Source organism: Vipera ursinii, assembly GCF_947247035.1.
Source record: "Vipera ursinii genome assembly, chromosome: 1".
Classification (NCBI taxonomy): domain Eukaryota; kingdom Metazoa; phylum Chordata; class Lepidosauria; order Squamata; family Viperidae; genus Vipera; species Vipera ursinii.
In genome coordinates, this window is record NC_139512.1 from 356,797,019 (window position 1) to 356,817,928 (window position 20,910).

General features: G+C 50.5%; 1 protein-coding gene across 2 annotated transcripts in view; it reads left to right on the plus strand.

Annotated features, from left to right (window-relative positions):
• Positions 1–20,910, plus strand: part of ZSWIM7 (zinc finger SWIM-type containing 7) — a 29,105-nt gene that overhangs the window by 4,954 nt on the left and 3,241 nt on the right. For both annotated transcript variants that reach the window (XM_083379891.1, XM_083379890.1), the window contains exons 2-5: positions 1,569–1,675; positions 4,795–4,816; positions 12,630–12,732; positions 17,818–17,922. In XM_083379891.1, the coding sequence (XP_083236017.1) occupies positions 1,600–1,675; positions 4,795–4,816; positions 12,630–12,732; positions 17,818–17,922 (306 nt within the window). In that variant the 5' untranslated portion in view covers positions 1,569–1,599. The remainder of the gene's footprint in view (positions 1–1,568; positions 1,676–4,794; positions 4,817–12,629; positions 12,733–17,817; positions 17,923–20,910) is intronic.

The following is a 20,910-nucleotide window of genomic DNA, read 5'->3' on the forward strand; positions in this document are numbered from 1 at the left end:
TTTTTTGCTTTTTAATCTTTGTTTGCAGGGGGGAATGAAGATCACCGTAAATGCAGGGCAGTCTTCCTTTTAGTTAAATACGGTAATTTTTTTTTAAAAAAAATCAATTTTGACGCATCTATCATTAGGGTGGCTGGTCTGTGGACTCCGTCCGCAATGAATCATTTTCTTCTCTTTCTCAATCACCTCCTCCTTATTAAGCTCTTAACAACCACCCCGGCGTGTAAATATTTAGGAGGTGATTCACACCAGCTTTTGAACATTCCTAAGTCACCTCTTGGACAGCAGAAGGGGTGACGAAACCGACAAAATGGGACCTTATCTGGGTTCAGGCTGCAAGGCAAATGGGTTTCAGCTCTCCTCCCTCTTATTACGGAGAAAAACCTGCGGGACGGGACTCCTTAAGTTGCGTCTTCCTCCCTTTTTAAAAATCTTTTTCCCTTCCGACAGGGCTAATGAGGAGGCAGAATTGATGCACATGGGTCATGTCTGGTTCAGGAGACTGAGAAATAATTCTTCTTCTTCTTCTTCTTATTATTATTATTAAAAACATCTGGTCTTTGGGAACGTTAAAAAAAAAAGAAAGACATTTCCTGAACAAGGGCCGGATTCGGTGTTCGGGAGATGCACTAAGGGCTTGGAGGGTGATTGAAAACCCTTTTCATGGAAAAGGAAAAATATGAGAGGCAGTTTGGCCTAGTGGTTAAGGCACCGGGCTTGAAAATTGGAGATGTGAGTTCTAGTTCAGACATAGGCACAAAAGTTGACGGAGTGACTTTGGGCCAATCACTAAAAGACAGTGAGTTCTAGTCCCGCCTTAAGCATGAAAGCCAGCTGGGTGACTTTGGGCCAATCACCAGGAGACTGGGAGTTCTAGTCCCGCCTTAGGCATGAAAGCCATCTGGGTGACTTTGGGACAATCACCAGGAGACGGTGAGTTCTAGTCCTGCCTGAGGCATGAAAGCCGGCTGGATGACTTTGGGCCAATCACCAGGAGAATGGGAGTTCTAGTCCCGCCTTAGGCATGAAAGCCGACTGGCCGACTTTGGGCCAATCACCAGGAGACTGGGAGTTCTAGTCCCGCCTTAGGCATGAAAGCCCACTGGGCGACTTTGGGCCAATCACCAGGAGACAATGAGTTCTAGTGCCGCCTTAGTCATAAAAGCCGGCTGGGCGACTTTGGGCCAATCACCAGGAGACGGTGAGTTCTAGTCCCGCCTTAGTCATGAAAGCCGGCTGGGCGACTGGGCCAATCACCAGGAAACTGGGAATTCTTATCCTGTCATTCACTCTCTCTCAGCCTGACCCACCTCACAGGATTGTTGTTGTGGGAAAACTAACAGAAGGAAGGAATATTAGATGTGTTCATTGCCTTGAGTTTTTTTTATAAAAACTATAAAGGTGGGATCTAAATCAAGTAAGTAAATAACTAAACCATGAGATTCCTTAAGGATGAAGAGGTGGTGAAGGATTCTGTCTCTGTCTCTCTCTGTTGCTCGGTCAATTAAAATAAATATTTTTTATTTCTTCCTTGCCAATCCTACGCTTTCTTTTTCGCTCCCTGCTAGGGGAAAAAGGACCCACATCCCGGCTCTTAGGATGGACCCTTCCTTGCCGGTCGTAGCGGAAGAATTGCTTCAAGAGATCCAGAAATCGTTCGGCGAAACTTCCCAGAGTAAGTGATGGACTTACGCTCTTACAGTCAGTCCTTGACTTACGACCACAATGGAGCTCAAAATTTCCGTTGCTCAGCAAGACGGCTGCTAGGTGAAATTTTTTTTCCCCCTTTCGCAACCTTTCTCGCCACCCTTCTTAAGTGAATCCCTCCGGTTGTTAAGTTGGTAACACGGTCGTTAAATGAATCTGGCTTCCCCCCCCCCTTTGACTTTGCCTGTCAGCAGGTCCCGAAATGGGGATCCCGGGACGCTGCGACCGTCATAAATGTGAGCCAGTTACCCAGCATCCAAATTTTGATGCCCTGGCCATGGAGAGGCTACAACCGTCCTAAACATTAAAAAAACGGTCACTTTAATAAGTGTCATTTTAACTTGGGTCGCTGAACGAATCGTCGCAAGCGGAGGACCACTTGTGCTGCACTCTCCCACCTCCAGACTCTCCTTAAAAATGGCCTGCAAAAATAGATCTAGAAGGGATCCGTTCTAATCCCGGCCAGTGACCAGCAGAGAGTGCCATTTTACTGAAATTATTCCGTATAAAGAGGTCACTTTGGCACAAGTGATTTTTTTTCCCCTCTCTCGGCCATCAGCTGCTCTCAGCGGACAAGGAAAAATTATTGTGCTCTTCAGAATTAGAAAGCTGATTCAGTAAACCGCAGAGTAAGATATTCCGCTCCGAAGTTATGGCCGGTCCTCGCATTTATGACCGTTGCAGCATCCCCCTGATCAAATTGTACACACGTTGGCAATGGGGATGTATTTATGATGTCACATCATGGGGGTCCTAGCATCACGTGTTCGCCATTTGAGAAAAAAACCCCCAACCAATTCCGACGACCCAAATCAACAGGGGAACCCAGATTCGTTTCACGACCCCGCGATTCACTTAATGACCACAGTGATTTATGTAACAACTCTGGGGAAAAAAACAGTCTAAAATTGTTGCACGACTCAATTTATCTTCTCGCTTAGTGGCAGGTTCCAGTCTCAGTTGTGATCGTAAGTCAGAGACCACCTATCCTATACTTATTAATTTCCTGTTGAAGTAGAAAGTTTATTATGAAAATTATTTAGCAGGCTAAAATCAAACTACTAGCCGTCCTGAACTTACAACAGTACGTTTAGTGATCATTCAAAGGTGCAACGGCAGTGAAAAAAGTGAACTTATGACTGTTTTTCACACGACCGTTTCAGCATCCCCGTGATCACGTGATCAGAATTCGGACCCTGGGCAACTGCTTCATATTTATGACGGTCGCAGTGTCCCAGGGTCATGTGATCCCCTTTTGCGACCTTCTAATAAGCAAAGTCGATGAGGAAGCCAGATTCACTTAACAGCTGTGTTACTAACTTAACAACTGCCGTGATTGACTTTAACAACTGTGGCAAGAAAAGTCTTAAAATGCTTTAAGGTGGGTGGACTTCCACTCCCAGAATTCCCTAGCCATCATGCTTTAAAAGGGATGGACTTCCACTCCCAGAATCCCCCAGCCAGCCTGCTTTAAGAGGGGTAGACTTCCACTCCCACAATCCCCCAGCCATCATGCTTTAAGCGGGGTGGACTTCCACTCCCAGAATTCCCTAGCCAGGAAGCTTTAAGAGGGGTGGACTTCCACTCCCAGAATTGCCTAGCCAGCCTGCTTTAAGAGGGGTGGACTTCCATTCCCAGAATCCCCCAACCAGCCTGCTTTAAGGTGGATGGACTTCCTCTCCCAGAATTCCCCAGCCATCAAGCTTTAAGAGGGGTGGAGTTCCACTCCCAGAATTCCCCAACCAGCCATGCTTTAAGATGGACGGACTTCCACTCCCAGAATCCCCCAGCCAGGATGCTTTAAGAGGGGTGGGCTTCAACAAGCTAGCTGGGGCTTTCTGGGAATTGAAATCAAACCCATCTTAAGGCATGCTGCCTGGGGAATCCTGGGACTCGGAGGTCAGCCCGTCTTCCAAGTATGCTGCTTGAGGAATCCTGGGAGTTGAAGTCCACCCCTCTTAAATTGCTGGAGGCTTACAGGCCTCTCGTCCTTAAAAACGCCATGAGTTCTGAAATGGGTGCAGGCAGGTTCTGCTCAGGTTTTGTCAGTTTGCGGACGGGCAGGTCTGCCAGTCCCCATTTTGAGGCTAAAAATGCTTTTAAAAAAAACCCCAGCAAAATTCATCCAGGTAATTTTAGGACACTGGAAGACGACAGCCTTTCTCCTCATCCAGCTGGGTTGTTTTTTTTCCATCGGTCGGCCTGCCAGGAGGTAGCATTCCCAAGTGCCAAGTGATGTGGCCAAATCCCCCAGGACGCTCAAATAGCTTTTCAGGAACAAAGGGTGCTCTTTCCGTTCGTGAGAAAATGAGTTTCTTTCGACGGACGCTTCCCTCATTCTGTCAGTGTGATTTGTAGCTTGCTCGCCAACTCACTCCGGGATACATTTAGGCCTTTTGAGTCCTGTAAAGCAGGGGTCTTCCAACTTGGCCCTTTCAGGACGTGTGGACTTCAACTCCCAGAATTCCTCAGCCAGGAATTCTGGGAGTTGAAGTCCACAAGTCCTAAAAGGGCCAAATTGGAAGACCCCTGTCTTAAAGCATCCTGGCTGAGGGATTCTGGGAGTTGAAGTCCACAAGTCCTGAAAGGGCCAAGTTTGAAGACCCCTGTCTTAAAGCATCCTGGCTGAGGGATTCTGGGAGTTGAAGTCCACAAGTCCTAAAAGGGCCAAGTTGGAAGATCCCTGTCTTAAAGCATCCTGGCTGAGGGATTCTGGGAGTTGAAGTCCATCAGTCCTAAAAGGGCCAAGTTGGAAGACCCCTGTCTTAAAGCATCCTGGCTGAGGAATTCTGGGAGTTGAAGTCCACAAGTCATCAAAGGGCCGAGTCGGAAGACCCCTGTCTTAAAGCATCCTGGCTGAGGCATTCTGGGAGTTGAAGTCCACCAGTCCTAAAAGGGCCAAGTTGGAAGACCCCTGTCTTAAAGCATATTGGCTGAGGAATTCTGGGATTTGAAGTCCACAAGTCATGAAAGGGCCACGTTTGGAGACCCCTCCTGTATTGGGCTGGCACCTTGCTTAGAAATTAATATTGATTTATTCCTTTCCTTTTTGTATTTCTTTTCTTTTCTTTTCTTTTCTTTTTGCAGTTTCGGATGAGCTTCTTCTGGCGTGAGTACTTTCACTGTTGTTGTTTTTTTGTTTGAATTCACCAGCTTTTTGCTTTGGAATGAGGGCCGCCAGCTCAAGCTTAGAGACCCTGGCAGGGGGATTCTGTGTGGTGAAATCCACCCGTCTTTAAGCATGCTAACTAGAGAATTCTGGGAGTTGAAGTCTATCCCTCTTAAAGCATCCTGGCTGGGGAATTCTGGGAGTTGAAGCCCACCCACCTTCAAGCATGGTGGCTGGGGAATTCTGGGAGTTGAAGCCCACCCACCTTCAAGCATGCTGGCTGGGGAATTCTGGGAGTGGAAGCCCACCCACCTTCAAGCATGCTGGCTGGGGAATTCTGGGAGTGGAAGTCCACCCCTCTTCAAGCATGCTGGCTGAGGAATTCTGGGAGTTGAAGCCCGCCCCTCTTAAAGCAGGCTGGCTGGGGAATTCTGGGAGTTGAAGTCCACCCCTCTTAAAGCAGGCTGGCTGGGGCATTCTTAACATGGCCAAGCTGGAGATACTGTGCCTTAGAGGCATCTCAGCCTTAAAACTCCATGTCTTCTGAAAAAAGTCCAGTAGGTCCCTTCCAGCCTTGTGGTTCTATAATTCTCTGTGACCTACTAGAAAGAAGAGGCTATTCTGTCACCCTTGGTTCTTCTCTTCCCTAGACTAGACGTATCCAGTTGCCCCAACCGTCCATCATACGATTTAGCCTCCAGTCCCTTAATCATCTTTGCTGCTCTTCTCTGCACTCTTTCCGAAGTCTCAGCATCTTTTCTGCATCGTGGTGACCACGATAGGATTTCTCACGGCCTGCTGCGGCCGCCCAGCTCTCCAATTAACAACAGGGACTCTGCAAACATATCATAATTAGGTAAAGGTTCCCCCGCACATGTGTGCTAGTCGTTTCCAACTCTAGGGGCCGGTGCTCATCTCCGTTTCAAAGCCGAAGAGCCAGCGCTTGTCTGAGGACGTCTCCGTGGTCATGTGGCCAGCATGACTAGACACCAAAGGCACACGGAACGCTGTTACCTTCCCACCGGAGTGGTCCCTGTTTTTCTACTTGCATTTTTTACGTGCTTTCGAACTGCTAGGTTGGCAGAAGCTGGGACGAGTAACAGGCGCTCACTCTGCTACGGGGCACTCGGGATTCAACCCGCCAAACTGCCAACCATCTGATCGACAAGCTCAGCGTCCTAACCCACTGAGCCACCGCGTCCCTTATATCATAATTATTGTCCCCTTTTGCAGGAATGAGGCAAGGGGAGGGGGGAAGAGGGGGCGGCGTTGGCTTAGAGATGAGACTTTCTCCGTTAACGGTCACTCCAACTTTACGATCAGCCCTGCAGAGTTGACCGTCTCTCTCTCGGGTCCCTAAGTCCCGCAGCCCTGATCTTTTCTCTCTTTCCCTCCGTCCTCGTCCTCCAGTTGCCACGGAAAAGAGGTAACGTCGTCCTTGACTTAAGATGTTGCGTTTAGTGACGGTTCAAAGTTACGACATCGCTGGGAAAAAAAGGGGACCGGTGATCATTTTTCACACCCACAACCGTTGCAGCCTCCCGCCGGGGTCACGTGATCAAGATCCAGACGCTTGGCAACCGGCTCGTATTTATGACGGTCGCAGCGTCCCCGGGGATTCTGTGATTCCCCTGTTGCAGCTGAGATCTGAGATCTTTTTAAGAAGAAACCGGAACAGCCATCTGTCTGAAATGGTATAGGGTAGGGGGTAGGCAACCTCGGCTCTTTTATGACTCATGGACTTCAACTCCCAGAATTCCTGAGTCAGCATAGCTGACTCAGGAATTCTGGGAGTTGAAGTCCATGAGTCATAAAAGAGCCGAGGTTGCCTACTGTTCTGTACCAGCTGCTACCAGCCCTGCAGAAAAGGCAGGGACAACCCCTTTACAAACGGCAAGAGGCTGGAATTACGCCTGCCAAATTTATAGCTACAAAAACAAACAAGACACGAACCAAGAAACAGGAGCTTTAAGAAACACGAACTATCCAAGCGGTTGCCTTCAGCAAACCAGCCCTCCCCACACATTCCCCTTATATAGAGTTCAGGGCATGGCTTCTCTCTGCCTCCTTCCGAGAAGCCCCATTGCCTTCCTCTGTTTACTTCTAATTGACTGCCTCCTGCGTCGGGCGTCCTTGAACAGGGCCAGCTGTGGGTCATCTTCATCCACGCTGTCAGGCTCACACAGCTGGGTCTCCGTGGTGACCAAGTGGGAGGGGCCTGGCTGAGGGCTCTCATCAGCAAGATCTTCAACCCCCTCAGCAAGGTCTTCAACACCCCCCTCCTCCTCCTCCTCTGAGTCGTCCGACCCAACTGCCGAACCCACAGGCTGACCCTGAATCACAACACCTACCCCTGGTATAGGGTTTCCTGCAAGGGGTTGGACTAGATGACCTCCAAGGTCCCTTCCAGCTCTGCTATTCTGTTTCCAGCCAAAGGAAGTCCTTCCCCCCCGCCCCAGTGCAGAGAAGGCTTCAAAATTCAGATTTTTTAAATATTTTTTTTTATGTTTGGAAGATGATTTTGCTGCTCTTTGTTGTGGCATCTGCAGAAGAGACGAGCTAGCTTGTGAAACGTCACACGGGGCTGCAACATTGGTGCATGTAGGCCGCAACCTTCACGCTGCAAAACTTTCCATTGCATATTTTAAGTCCCCGCTCTGCTCAACAGCATGGCTTTCGGTGATTGCGCGCGGCGGTTGCAAGGGCAGTAACGGCTTTCGTCCTACGAATGGGTGTGTGTGTGTGTTTTTTTCGAGCTATACAGACCCACAAAGCAGGGATGTGGTGACGGTATGAGGCGCACGTGGGTTTTAAGGTGCACAGCGGAGAATGTGGCTTTCTGGTGGTGATCAATGTCTCTCCGTTTCCTTCCTGGTAAAATTCTATGCTTCTTTTTTTTAAATTCAGATCGAAACCTCGCAATTTTTTTTGTTTTGAAGTTTATATTGAAGAAAATAAAATTGAATTGGAAAGAAATTAGAAAAGATCCAACCTCAAAGTGGAAAGGATAGATCGGTGTTTTAATTTTAAGATGCTTGGGCTTGGAAACGCCCCCCCCCCGAGAGTGAAGTCCATGGATCTTAAAATTGCCACGGTTTGAAAAAAATGGGCTAGATTAAGATTGGTGGAGGAGATTTGGGGTTTTCCTGGCAAGCAAAGAGAGACTTGCGTACTCATCAGATTTGCAGACGAAACCAAGCTAGCAGGAATAGCCAATACTCCAGAAGATAGGCTTAAAATACAGGAGGATCTGGACAGACTCGAACACTGGGCGCTATCTAACAAAATGAAACTCAAGGGTGAAAAAAGTAAGGTTGTACATTTAGGCAGGAAAAATCAAATGCACAGGTATAGTATAGGGGGTACCTTGCTCGATAGTAGTAACTGTGAGAGGGATCTCGGAGTCTTAGTAGACAATCACTTCAATATGAGCCAGCCGTGTGCTGCAGCTGCCAAAAAAGCCAACACAGTGCTGGGCTGCATTAACAGAGGGAGAGAATCAAGATCAGGTGAAGTACTAATACCATTTTACAAGGCTTTGGTAAGGCCACACCTGGAATACTGCATCCAGTTTTGGTCACCACGATGTAAAAAAGATGTCGAGACTCTAGAAAGAGTACAGAGAAGAGCAACAAAGATGATTGGGGGACTGGAGACTAAAACATATAGGGAACCGTTGCTGGAATTGGGTATGTGTAGTTTAACGAAGAGAAGGGTGAGGGGTGACATGATAGCAGTCTTCCAATATCTCAGGGGCTGCCCCAAAGAAGAGGGAGCCAAGCTATTCTCTAAAGCACCTGAAACCAGGACAAGAAGCAACGGATGGAAACTAGTCAAGGAGAGAAGCAACCTGGAATTAAGGAGAAACTTCCTGACAGTTAGAACAATTAACCCGTGGAACAACCTGCCTCCAGAAGTGGTGAATGCTCCAACACTGGAAGTCTTTAAGAAGAGACTGGACAGCCATTTGTCTGAAATGGTATAGGGCAGACATGTCAAACACAAGGCCCGGGGGCAAGATCCGGCCCGCGAAGTGGTTTCATGTGGCCCGCAAAGCCATCCTAGAAAGAGTGAGGGAACGGCCCCCACTGCCTTGGCCCTGGCCCAGAGACCCTCCTTCTGCCAGAGACCCTCAGATCTGTCCCACTCCTGCCCAGGCCCCCATAGGCACCCTTGATGCCAACGATGTAGAGCTGGCCACACCCACCCAGTAGGCCATACACACTCTAGCCACGCCCACCCAGTAGGCCACGCCCACCCTGGCCACACCCACCCGGCCCCCTGAGGGCAACCACAATGCTGATGCGGCCCTCCATGAAATTGAGTTTGACACCCCTGGTATAGGGTTTCCTGCCTGAGCAGGGGGTTAGACTAGATGACCTCCAAGGTCCCTTCCAACTATTATTCTGTTATTCTGTAAAGACATTCCCCCCCGACTCCTGCCTGTCACTCCTGAAACAGGAGGCCCACAAATCTTGGCTTGGCTTTGGGGGCTTTGCAACATCAGCCCATCGGCGTCTCGTCCTTTTTCCTGCAGAATGAAGACTGACAGCTGACTTCACTCGGCTTTTCGAGATACCCACCCCCCCCGTCCATCTGGTGGGCCTTGCGCCAACCTCCAGATCAGGATCAGGTTTTCTGCTCTGCCTGGCAAATCCTGTCCCGCCGGCCGAGATGTGGGATTAGAGAGCGATTTCCCCTTCCGTTAATAGAAAACCTGATGCTGCTTTTAAATCGGTCCACGCATCTTAAAATTGAAACCCAGATCTAGCCTTTCCACTTAAAGCAGAGGTCAACAACCCTTGTCGGTTGGCGGATCGGAGGAAAAGGGAAGAGGGGAGCATTTTACATGCGTGCGCATGCGCGCGCACGGGGCAGCGAGCTCCTGCGCTCCGCAAATGGGGCAGGGCTAGTGTCCACGTGATACTCACTAGTCCTGCCCCATTCTTGCGTGGCGCAGCGGCAGCCCTGTTTTTGCATCCTGCAGCACGGCGGTGGCCCATTTCCACACCCCGTGGCGCAGCAGCATCCATTTTTGCACCTTGCAGCACAGTGGCGGCCCGCTTTTGCGCCCCGCAGTGCGGCAGCGAGACACTGGTGAAGCGGGCACAGCAGTGCCTGCACTTTCTGCGTCGCATGAGAAAAGCACATCTTCCTTCCCCTGTCCTGACCACTTTCTACAGAGGGACGATCAAGAGCATCCTGTCATACGGCATCACGGTCTGGTTTGGAAGCATCCCTGCTTTGGACAGGAAGGCGGTGCAGAGAGTGGTGATGACAGCCAAAAAAGATCCTTGGCAGTTCCCTCCCCGCCATCCAGGACATACAATTGAAATACACCATCCTAACCCTGTTCTCAGGGACGTGGTGGCTCAGTGGGTTAGGACACTGAGCTTGTTGATCAGAAGGTCGGCAGTTTGGCAGGTCGAATCCCGAGTGCCGCGTAGCAGAGTGAGTGCCTGTTACTCGTCCCAGCTTCTGCCAACCTAGCAGTTCGAAAGCACGTAAAAATGCAAGTAGAAAAATAGGGACCACTCCGGTGGGAAGGTAACAGCGTTCCGTGCGCCTTTGGCGTCTAGTCATGCCGGCCTCATGACCACGGAGACGTCCTCGGACAAGCGCTGGCTCTTCAGCTTTGAAACGGAGATGAGCACTGGCCCCTAGAGTTGGAAACGACTAGCACGCATGTGCGGAGGAACCTTTACCTTTACCTATATATATATATATCTATATCTCTCTATATATATATTTATTAAAGGGATGCAGTGGCTCAGTGGGTTAGGATGCTGAGCTTGTCGATCAGAAGGTCGGCAGTTTGGCGGGTCGAATCCCGAGTGCCGCATAGCAGAGTGAGCGCCTGTTACTCGTCCCAGCTTCCGCCAACCTAGCAGTTCGAAAGCACGTAAAAATGCAAGTAGAAAAATAGGGACCACTCCGGTGGGAAGGTAACAGCGTTCCGTGCGCCTTTGGCGTCTAGTCACGCCGGCCACGTGACCACGGAGACGTCCTCGGACAAGCGCTGGCTCTTCGGCTTTGAAACGGAGATGAGCACCGGCCCCTAGAGTCGGAAACGACTAGCACGCATGTGCGGGGGAACCTTTGCCTTTACCTTTATCCTGTTCTGGGGAGGAAGCCTTATGATGCTCTTGCATTCCATCCTCAAGGCAGGTAGAAAATTCCATTCTGGTTCCGGAAATCGATCGCAGGGGGTCCTCCACTTACAACGATTTGTTTAGCGACCGAAGTTATGACGGCCCTGAAAAAATAGGGTTTCCACATGTGTGACCGTCGCAGCATCCCCCCTGGTCACGGGATCAAAATTCGGACGCTTGGCAACTGACTCACATTTACGATGGTCGCAGCGTCCCCGGGGATGTCACGTGACCCCCCCCCCCCCTTTTGCGACCTTCTGACAAGCAGAGTCAACAGAGGAAGCCGGATTCATTTAACAAGCACGTTACTAACTTGAAGAACGGCAGCGATTCGCTTAACAACCGTGGCAAGAAAGGTCGTACAAGGGGGCCAAACTCACTTAAGAACTGCCTGGCTTAGCAATGACAACCTTGGGCTCCCTTGTAAGTTGAGGACTAATCTGTATTCTGTCGATTAGAAATGGTCGAGGGCAGGGGTAGGCGCAACCTCGGCTCTTTTATGACTCGTGGACTTCAACTCCCAGAATTCCTGAGCCAGCGTGGCTCAGCATGGAAACCTCTCCCGTTCCCCTCAGCATGGCTGGCTCAGGAATTCTGGGAGTTGAAGTCCACGAGTCATAAAGTGGCCTAGGCCTAGACCAGGGGTAGGCAACCTCGGCTCTTTTATGACTCGTGGACTTCAACTCCCAGAATTCCTGAGCCAGTGTGGCTCAGCATGGAAACCTCTCCCTTTTCCCTCAGCGTGGCTGGTAGAGGGTTTCCTGCCTGGGTAGGGGGTTGGACTAGAAGACCTCCAAGGTCCCTTCCTGGTTTTTCTTTCAGCACCCTGCCAGGGTGGATCTTACATGTTAAATAAATAAATAAATAAATAAATAAATTTATTTATTTATTTATTTATTTATTTATTTATTTATTTATTTATTTAGATTTATATACCGCCCTTTTCCCGAGGGACTCAGGGCAGTTTACAGGGCAAATTAAAACAGCAAAATATATACAGGTTAAAATAAAATTAAATTAAAAAGCTCCAAAATAATTAAAAATTAAAACCTTAACCCAAAACCCTCTTCTTCTTCTTCTTCTTCTTCTTCTTCTTCTTCTTCTTCTTCTTCTTCTTCTTCTTCTTCTTCTCTTCCTCCTCCTCTTCTCCTCCTCCTCTTCTTCTCCTCCTCCTCTTCTTTTTTCTTCTCTTCTTCTTTCTCCTCCTCCTCCTCCTCTTCCTTCTTTTTCTCCTCTTCTTTCTTCTCCTCCTCCTCCTCTTCTCCTCCTCTTCTTCTTTTTTCTTCTCTTTCTTCTTTCTCCTCCTCCTCCTTTTTCTCTTCTTTCTTCTCCTCTTCCTCTTTCTTCTTCTCCTCCTCTTCTGATTTCTTCTCCTCTTTCTTCTTCCTTCTCCTCCTCTTCTTCTTTCTTCCTTCTCCTCCTCCTTTTCTTCTCCTCTTCTTTTTCTCCTCTTCTTTCTTCCTTCTCCTCCTTCTTTCTCCTCCTCCTCTTCTTTTTCTCCTCCTTTTTCTCCTTTCTTCTCCTCCTCCTTCTTTTTCTCCTCTTCTTTCTTCCTTCTCCTCCCTCTTCCTCTTCTTTCTTCCACTGCAGGGTTTTTATGGCATCTTCAGAACAAAAGGAGGACAATTTTAAAATGTTTGGCTTCTCCCCACTCTTCCCAGGCTGAGGTTCGTCTTTGGGACCTCCGTCGTCCCGGCTCTCGACTTGGTGGACCGCCAGTCGGTCACCCGGCTCGTGTCTCCAAGCGGCAGGACGGCGTATCAGGTACGGCTCCTTCCTCTACCTGCCGGCCACTTCACACACACACCCAGTGCCCCTCCTCTGAGCCCAGGGACAGAAGAACAGAAATTCCGAAGAAAACCTGTCCCTCGGAAAAGCTGTTACGCGGCAGTCCTCGACTTACAACCGTTCATTTAACAGCCGTTCGAAGTTACGGGGGGGGGGGGCACTAGGAAAAAGCGACCGACGACCGTTTTCACGCTTTACGAATGGGGCCCAGAATTTCTGTTGCTGACCAGGACGGTCGTTAAGTGAGTTTTGACCCACTCTACGACTTCTCCCGCCACCGTTGTTAAGTGAAGCACTGCAGTAGTTGAGTCGGTCACACGGTCGTTAAGTGGATCCGGCGTCCCTGCTGATACTGCCTGTCAGAAGGGTCGCCAAAGAGGATCACGTGACCCACCCACCCCCAAGGACGCTGCAACAGTCATAAGTACCTGCCAGTGGCCAAGCCTCTGAATTTCGATCCCGTGACGTGGGGAGGCTGCCTGAAAATGGCCCTAAGTCACTCAAACCGTCATTAGACAAACGGTTATAAGTCCAGGACCGCTTGTAGCCAGCATCTGAACCCCAGCCTTGTCGGCTCAGCGGGAGAAACCCAAAGAACAGGCATCCCGAACCGGTTCGCCAGCCTTGGGTGGTGCCCTGTTCCTCTTTCGAACCCAGCACTCCCCCCTCTCCCTTCCGACACCCCCCCCCCTTCCACAGCTCTCCGTTCTGCTTCTATCCGTTTATCTCCATTATTCTATTTGGGATTTCGAGGTGATTTTCATCTTAATTACCCCTTCATCCTGATGGCAGCTCACCCACCCTCCGGGCGGGAATAAATGGATTAATTCTGCCAGGCTGAAAAATGAGTTGTTGGTCACAAAGAGGAAAGGGACGCAAGAGAGAGACGGCGGCAAAGGAGACGAAAAACACGAGGACTGGAATTGTCCCCCTGTCTGTGCTTGAGAAGGGGAGCAGTGGATTATGGGGTGCTGGGGGTGGGGGGTTGGTCACTGGGCCATTTTTCCTGCGGCAATCTCTCCCCTTTTGCAGTTCTTCTTGTCTCTCCAGAGAAGGGATTTCAACCTTGGGGACTGTACGATGAGTGGACTTCAATTCCCAGAATTCCCCAGCCAACATGAGTGGAAGTCCATCCATCTTAAAGCATGCTGACTGGGGGATTCTGGGAGTGGAGGGCCACCCCTCTTAAAGCATACTGACGGGGGGATTCTGGGAGTGGAAGTCCAGCCCTCTTAAAGAACACTGATTGGGGGATTCTGGGAGTGGAAGTCCAGCCCTCTTAAAGCATGCCAGGTGGGGAATTCTGGGAGTGGAGGTCCACCCCTCTTAAAGCATGCCAGGTGGGGAATTCTGGAGTGGAAGCCCACCCCTCTTAAAGCATGCTGGCTGGGGAATTCTGGGAGATGAAGTCCTCCCCTCTTAAAGCATGCTGAATGGGGGATTCTGGGAGTGGAAGTCCAGCCCTCTTAAAGCATGCCAGGTGGGGAATTCTGGGAGTGGAGGTCCACCCCTCTTAAAGCATGCCATGTGGGGAATTCTGGGAGTGGAAGTCCTCCCCTCTTAAAGCATGCTTACTGGGGGATTCTGGGAGATGAAGCCCACCCCTCTTAAAGCAGGCTGGCTGGGGGATTCTCAGAGCTGAACCCTAACCCATCTTAAGTCCCCCAGTGTTGGGAAAGAGATAAGAGAAGAGGTTTACACAATCCTAGCAAAGCTGAGGCATTCTTCTCGGGTAACTCCAGCTTCCAAGGAACTGACGAAATAGTCTTTGTTACTGGAAATTCCTTTCTAAAAATGAAGCCCCGGGGTCTGTGGCCACAGAGATAAGGACCCCGTTTTACCATGTGTCAATTTGGGAGATCTTAATTCCTCTCCCCCACCCTGATTTCCCCCTCCCTCCACCCTCGCATAGGATGGCACCACTGGGCACCACCTGCCCATTAGCCGGCTTTCACTTGTTTCTTTGCTTATTCGTCTGTATCCCGGCTTTATTTTTTTTGTGCAAGTAACTCAGGGCAAGGAACATATCCAACACTCCTTCCTACTCCTAGTTGCCCCACCACAACAACCCTGTGGGGTGGGTGAGGCTGAGTGAGAGAGGGACTGGGCTAAAGTCACCCAGCCCGCTTCCGTGGCTAAGGTGGGACTAGAAGTCGCTGTCGCCTGGTGATTGGCCCAGAGTCACCCAGCTGACTTTCATGGCTTATGGTGGGACTAGAAGTCCCTGTCGCCTGGTGATTGGCCCAGAGTCACCCAGCTGACTTTCATGGCTTAAGGTGGGACTAGAAGTCCCTGTCGCCTGGTGATTGGCCCAGAGTCACCCAGCTGACTTTCATGGCTTAAGGTGGGACTAGAAGTCCCTGTCGCCTGGTGATTGGCCCAAAGTCACCCAGCTGGCTTTCATGGCTAAGGGAGACTAGAAGTCCCGGTCGCCTGGTAATTGGTCCAAAGTTACCCAGCTGGCTTTCATGGCTTAAGGTGGGACTAGAAGTCCCTGTCGCCTGGTGATTGGCCCAAAGTCACCCAGCTGACTTTCATGGCTTAAGGTGGGACTAGAAGTCCCTGTCGCCTGGTGATTGGCCCAGAGTCACCCAGCTGACTTTCATGGCTTAAGGTGGGACTAGAAGTCCCTGTCGCCTGGTGATTGGCCCAAAGTCACCCAGCTGGCTTTCATGGCTAAGGGAGACTAGAAGTCCCGGTCGCCTGGTAATTGGTCCAAAGTTACCCAGCTGGCTTCCATGGCTAAGGGAGACTAGAAGTCCCTGTCGCCTGGTGATTGGCCCAAAGTCACCCAGCTGACTTTCATGGCTTAAGGTGGGACTAGAAGTCCCTGTCGCCTGGTGATTGGCCCAAAGTCACCCAGCTGACTTTCATGGCTAAGGGAGACTAGAAGTCCCTGTCGCTTGGTGATTGGCCCAAAGTCACCCAGCTGACTTTCATGGCTAAGGGAGACTAGAAGTCCCGGTCGCCTGGTGATTGGTCCAAAGTTACCCAGCTGGCTTTCATGGCTTAAGGTGGGACTAGAAGTCCCTGTCGCCTGGCGATTGGCCCAGAGTCGCCCAGCTGACTTTCATGGCTTAAGGTGGGACTAGAACTCCCTGTCGCCTGGTTTCTAGCCTAGTGCTTTAAGCACTAGATTACTCTGGCTGTTGCTTCCCGCATTGCAGCTTGAGGTCATTTGCGTGAAAATACCTCCGGTGTGCCCATGCGTCTTGCCTGCCTTTTGGCTGATGGGAATTTTAATTATTTTTCTATCATGAATCAGAGGGACACGGTGGCTCAGTGGGTTAGGACGCTGAGCTTGTCGATGATTGGCAGTTTGGCGGGTCGAATCCCGAGTGCCGCGTAACAGAGCGCCTGTTACTCATCCCAGCTTCTGCCAACCTAGCAGTTCGAAAGCACGTAAAAACGCAAGTAGAAAAATAGGGACCACTCCGGTGGGAAGGTAACAGTGCTCCGTGCGCCTTTGGCTTCTAGTCATGCCGGCCACATGAACACGGAGATGTCCTCGGACAAGCGCTGGCTTTTCGGCTTTGAAACGGAGATGAGCACCGGCCCCCAGAGTCGGAAACGACTAGCACGCATGTGCGGGAGAACCTTTACCTTTACCTATCATGAATCTTTTTTTTTTTTTATCTCTCCAGCCCTCGGCTGGTCATTTTGCTCCTCTCCCTCCTCCCTGCCTTCCTTTCGCGGAGGCCGGTCGGATTAACTTGAATCATGAGCCTTTTAAATTTCCGAAAAAGGGGCTTAATTCAAATTGCATTTACCACTAAATGTGATATATTTCTTCTAGGACTGCCTCAGTTTACAGCCCCAATCGGCTCGTTCCGTCGGGCTGATTTGAGAGTAGAAAGCTGGTTTGTCCGTCCTGGTTTGTCCACTCTGCAGGGATCCTGGTTTCCTTTAGTTATCTATTTTACAAGGGGTAGGGCAGGGGTAGGCAACCTGGACTGTTTTATGACTCGTGGACTTCAACTCCCAGAATTCCTGAGCCAGACTTGCTGAGAAGAAATGGAGAGGATTCCAAGGTGAGCCATGCTGGCTGAGGAATTCTGGGAGTTGAAGTCCACAAGTCGTAAAAGAGCCAAGGTTGCCTACCCTGGTAGGGTACCGTCTCCCCCACTGCCCTGGGAGGATGGGAGTTGTAGTTTGTCATCTTTGGAGGCCACCAATCCGTCATAGGGCAGTGTCTCTCCCTTACCTGTGCTCCTAGGGATGATGGGAGTTGTAGTCTTGACACCTTTGGAGGCCACCCATCCGTCATAGGGCAATGTTTCTCCTTTACCTGTGCTCGTAGGGATGATGGGAGTTGTAGTCTTGACACCTTTGGAGGCCACAAATCTGCCTTAGGGCTGCATCTGTCCCCCACCTGCTTTCCTGTGGATGATGGGACTTTTAGTCTGACACTTCCAACTCTTATTATGACTATCTAACTTTGAAGGTCAGTGATCATCCTGGGGCAGCATCTACCCCCCCAACTGCTCTTCTGGGGATGATGGGAATTGTAGTCTTTGGAGGCCATCGATCACCCTAGGGCACTGTCTCACCCCACCTTCTCTCTGGAGATGATGTGAGTTGTAATCTAACTCCTTTGGAGGCCACCGATACACCTTAGGGCAGCGTCCCCCCACTGATCTCTTGTGGATGATGTGAGTTGTAGTCTTACTCCTTTGGAGGCCCCCATCATTCTAGAGCAGCTCCCCCCCACCTGCTCTCCTGGGGATGATGGGAGGTGTGGTCTAACACCTTTGGATGCCACCACTCATCCTAAGGCAGTGTCTATCCTCCCCCCCCCCGCACCTGCTTTCTGGGGATGATGGGAAGTGTGGTCTAACTCCTTTGGATGCCACCAGGTCGAGAGCAACCTAGATAAAACAACGTAGGCCACCTTTGTGCAGTTTATGATACGAATCCGGTTACTGCTATGAAGAGGCGTATCTTCCTTTTTTAAAAAAAAAAAACCCGGATTGAACTGATTTAATTTTTTCTAAAAAAAATAATAATTTTAATTTCTCCTTTTTAAAAAAAAAAAACGACCCATTCTCCCGCACCCTGCAGGTGGTGGGCAGCTCGGGAAAACTCTACACTTGCTACGGCTCCTGTCATTTCTGCAGCTGTCCAGCTTTTGCCTTCTCCGTGTTGCGCAAAGGAGACAACCTGGTGGTAAGTTTTAAGCAACTTACTAAGATGACGGAAGGCCTCTTGACCAAAACCAGGAACTGGGTAGTCTAGACTCCAGAGAAAAGAAGGACAAGGGGTGAGATGATAGCCGTCTTCCAGTATCTCAGGGGCTGCCCCAAAGAAGAGGGAGTCAAGCTGTTCTCCAAAGCCCCTGAAGGCTGGAGAAGAAGCAACGGATGGAAACTCATCAAGGAGAGAAGCAACCTGGAACTAAGGAGAAACTTCATGGCAGTGAGAACAATTAACCAGTGGAACTCCTTGCCTCCAGAAGGTGTAAATGCTAGAAGTTTTTAAGAAGAGACTGGACAGCCATTTGTCTGAAATGGTCCAGGGTCCCTTCCAACTTTATTATCCTGCTATCCTTCCTTCCTTCCTTCCTTCCTTCCTTCCTTCCTTCCTTCCTTCCTTCCTTCCTTCATTCATTCATTCATTCCTCCCTCCCTCCTTCCCTTCCTTCCTTCCTTCCTTCTTCATCGCTGGAGGTTTTTAAGAAAAGATTGGACAGCCATGTGTCTGAAATGGTCCAGGGTCCCTTCCAACTTTATTATCCTTCCTTCCTTCCTTCCTTCCTTCCTTCCTTCCTTCCTTCCTTCCTCCTCCCTCCCTCCCTCCCTTCCTTCCTCCCTTCCTTCCTTCCTTCCTTCCTTCCTTCCTTCCTTCCTTCCTTCTCCATCGCTGGAGGTTTTTAAGAAAAGATTGGACAGCCATGTGTCTGAAATGGTCCAGGGTCCCTTCCAACTTTATTATCCTTCCTTCCTTCCTTCCTTCCTTCCTTCCTTCCTTCCTTCCTTCCTTCCTTCCTTCCTTCCTTCCTTCCTCCTCCCTCCCTCCCTCCCTCCCTTCCTTCCTTCCTTCCTTCCTTCCTTCTCCATCGCTGGAGGTTTTTAAGAAAAGATTGGACAGCCATGTGTCTGACATGAGATAGAGGGTCTCCTGCCTGAGCAGGAGGGTGGACTACAAGACCTCCAAGGTCCCTTCCACTTCTGTGATTCTGTAAATGAATTAACCGGCGGAACCACCTGCCTCCAGAAGCTGTGAATGCTCCAACACTGGAGGTTTTTAAGAAGAGACCAGACAGCCATTTCTCTGAAATGGTTACAGGGTTTCCTGCCTGAGCAGGGGGTCAGACTAGATGACCTCCAAGGTCCCTTCCAGCTCTATTCTGATTGATGGATTCTGATTGACTTCTGGACAGTCCTTCCTACCCACTATTTCATTCCCAGCAGTCACAGCAAAAAAGGAGGAGAATTGAATGGCCTCCTGACGTTGTGGGTCCTCCATCGCTGGAAGTTTTCAAAAAATAGACCACTTGCCTGGGATGGTATAAGGCTCCTGCCTTGAGTTAGGGCAGCAGTAGGCAACTCTGGCTCTTTTATGACTGGTGGACTTCAACTCCCAGAATTCCTGAGCCAGCTTGGGGGAACTATGGCCCCCTTCGTGACTGGTGGACTTCAACTCCCAGAATTCCTCAGTCAGCATGGGGGAACTATGGCCCCCTTCATGACTCGTGGACTTCAACTCCCAGAATTCCTGAGCCAGCATGGCTCAGCTTAGAAACCTCTCCCTTTCCCCTCAGCGTGGCTGGCTCAGGAATTCTGGGAGTTGAAGTCCACCAGTCGTAAAAGAGCTGAGGTTGCCTACCCCTGAGTTAGGGGTTGGACTAGAAGACCTCCACGGTCCCTTCCCGCTCTATCCTGATAGATTTGAGTGGTCAGGAAGGGCAGGCCAGAGTCCACGCCTTGGAGGAGGCTAGCCTGGCCGAGGGAGGAGGGGGGGACACACATGCTACATGTTGCCCAGTGACTCACTCTTCCCATTGTCTGTCTTTTACTTAAGTTTGTGCAATGGAGGAAACGGTTGTGTTGAAAGAATGTGACGTGTGTGCAGGAGAGTGGGCAAAGCAGGATCCAGCTACCGGTAGGAAGAGCTTCTTTGCATCGAAAAGATATCAGTTCAGCTCACCCCCACCCCCATCCCACCTTGTTACACACACACACACACACACACACACACACACACACACACACACACCCCGATGAGACTAGCCATTCCAGACAGGAATTGCCACATCCCCTGGTTGTCCACGAAACAAGCAGAAGGGTGGACAGCGGTGTCCCTTCAGGTCCTGACACTACAGGTCGTAAGTCCTCGACCTTACGGCCGCAGTGGAGCCCAACATTTCTAGGGCTAAGCCAGGCAGTTGCGAAGTGGGCTTTGTCCTGTTTTACGACCACCCTGGCCGCGAAGTGAATCTCTGCGGTTGTTAAAAGTGAGCGACACGGCGCTTAAGTGAATCCGGCTTTTTCTCCCCCCCCCCATGGACTCTGCGGGTCAGAAGGTCGCCAGAGGGGATCGCGTGACCCCCCCTCTGGGACACCGCGACCGTCACAAAGGTGAACCGGTTGCCGAAGCGTCCAAATTTTGATACACGTGAGGCCGCAACAGCAGGGCTGAAAAGAATGGTTGCTAAATCAGGTCCCCAATCTGTGGGCCACAGCCAACTCCCGGGCCAGGGCCACCGGGCCGTGGGACAGGCTAGCCAGTGTGCGCACACACACTCACACACACTCACACACACACACACATACCCCATTTGTGCTTGCGCCGCGGCCACAGGGCACAAAAACGGGATGCTGTGCAGCGCAAGGACGGGGCAGGGCTAGCGAGTTTCACGTGGGGTCTGGCGCTGCCCCATTGGCGTCGCACGTGTGCTCGTGGCCTTGTCCGCGTGCGCGTAACATGTGGTCCCCTCCCTTCCAGTCCGCCAACCGAGAAAGGTTGGTTACCTCTGCGCTAAACGAACAGTCGTACGTCGAGGACTACCTGTACAGCGATGCTCTCTGGCGTTTGCTGCCCCCCCCCCGCCCAGGCTGTTGATGTCAACGGGAGAAAAACCAAACAGGCGAAAGAGAGAAGGAGGGAGGGAGGAAGAGAGAGAGGAAGGAAGAGAAAGGGAGTGAGGGATGGAGG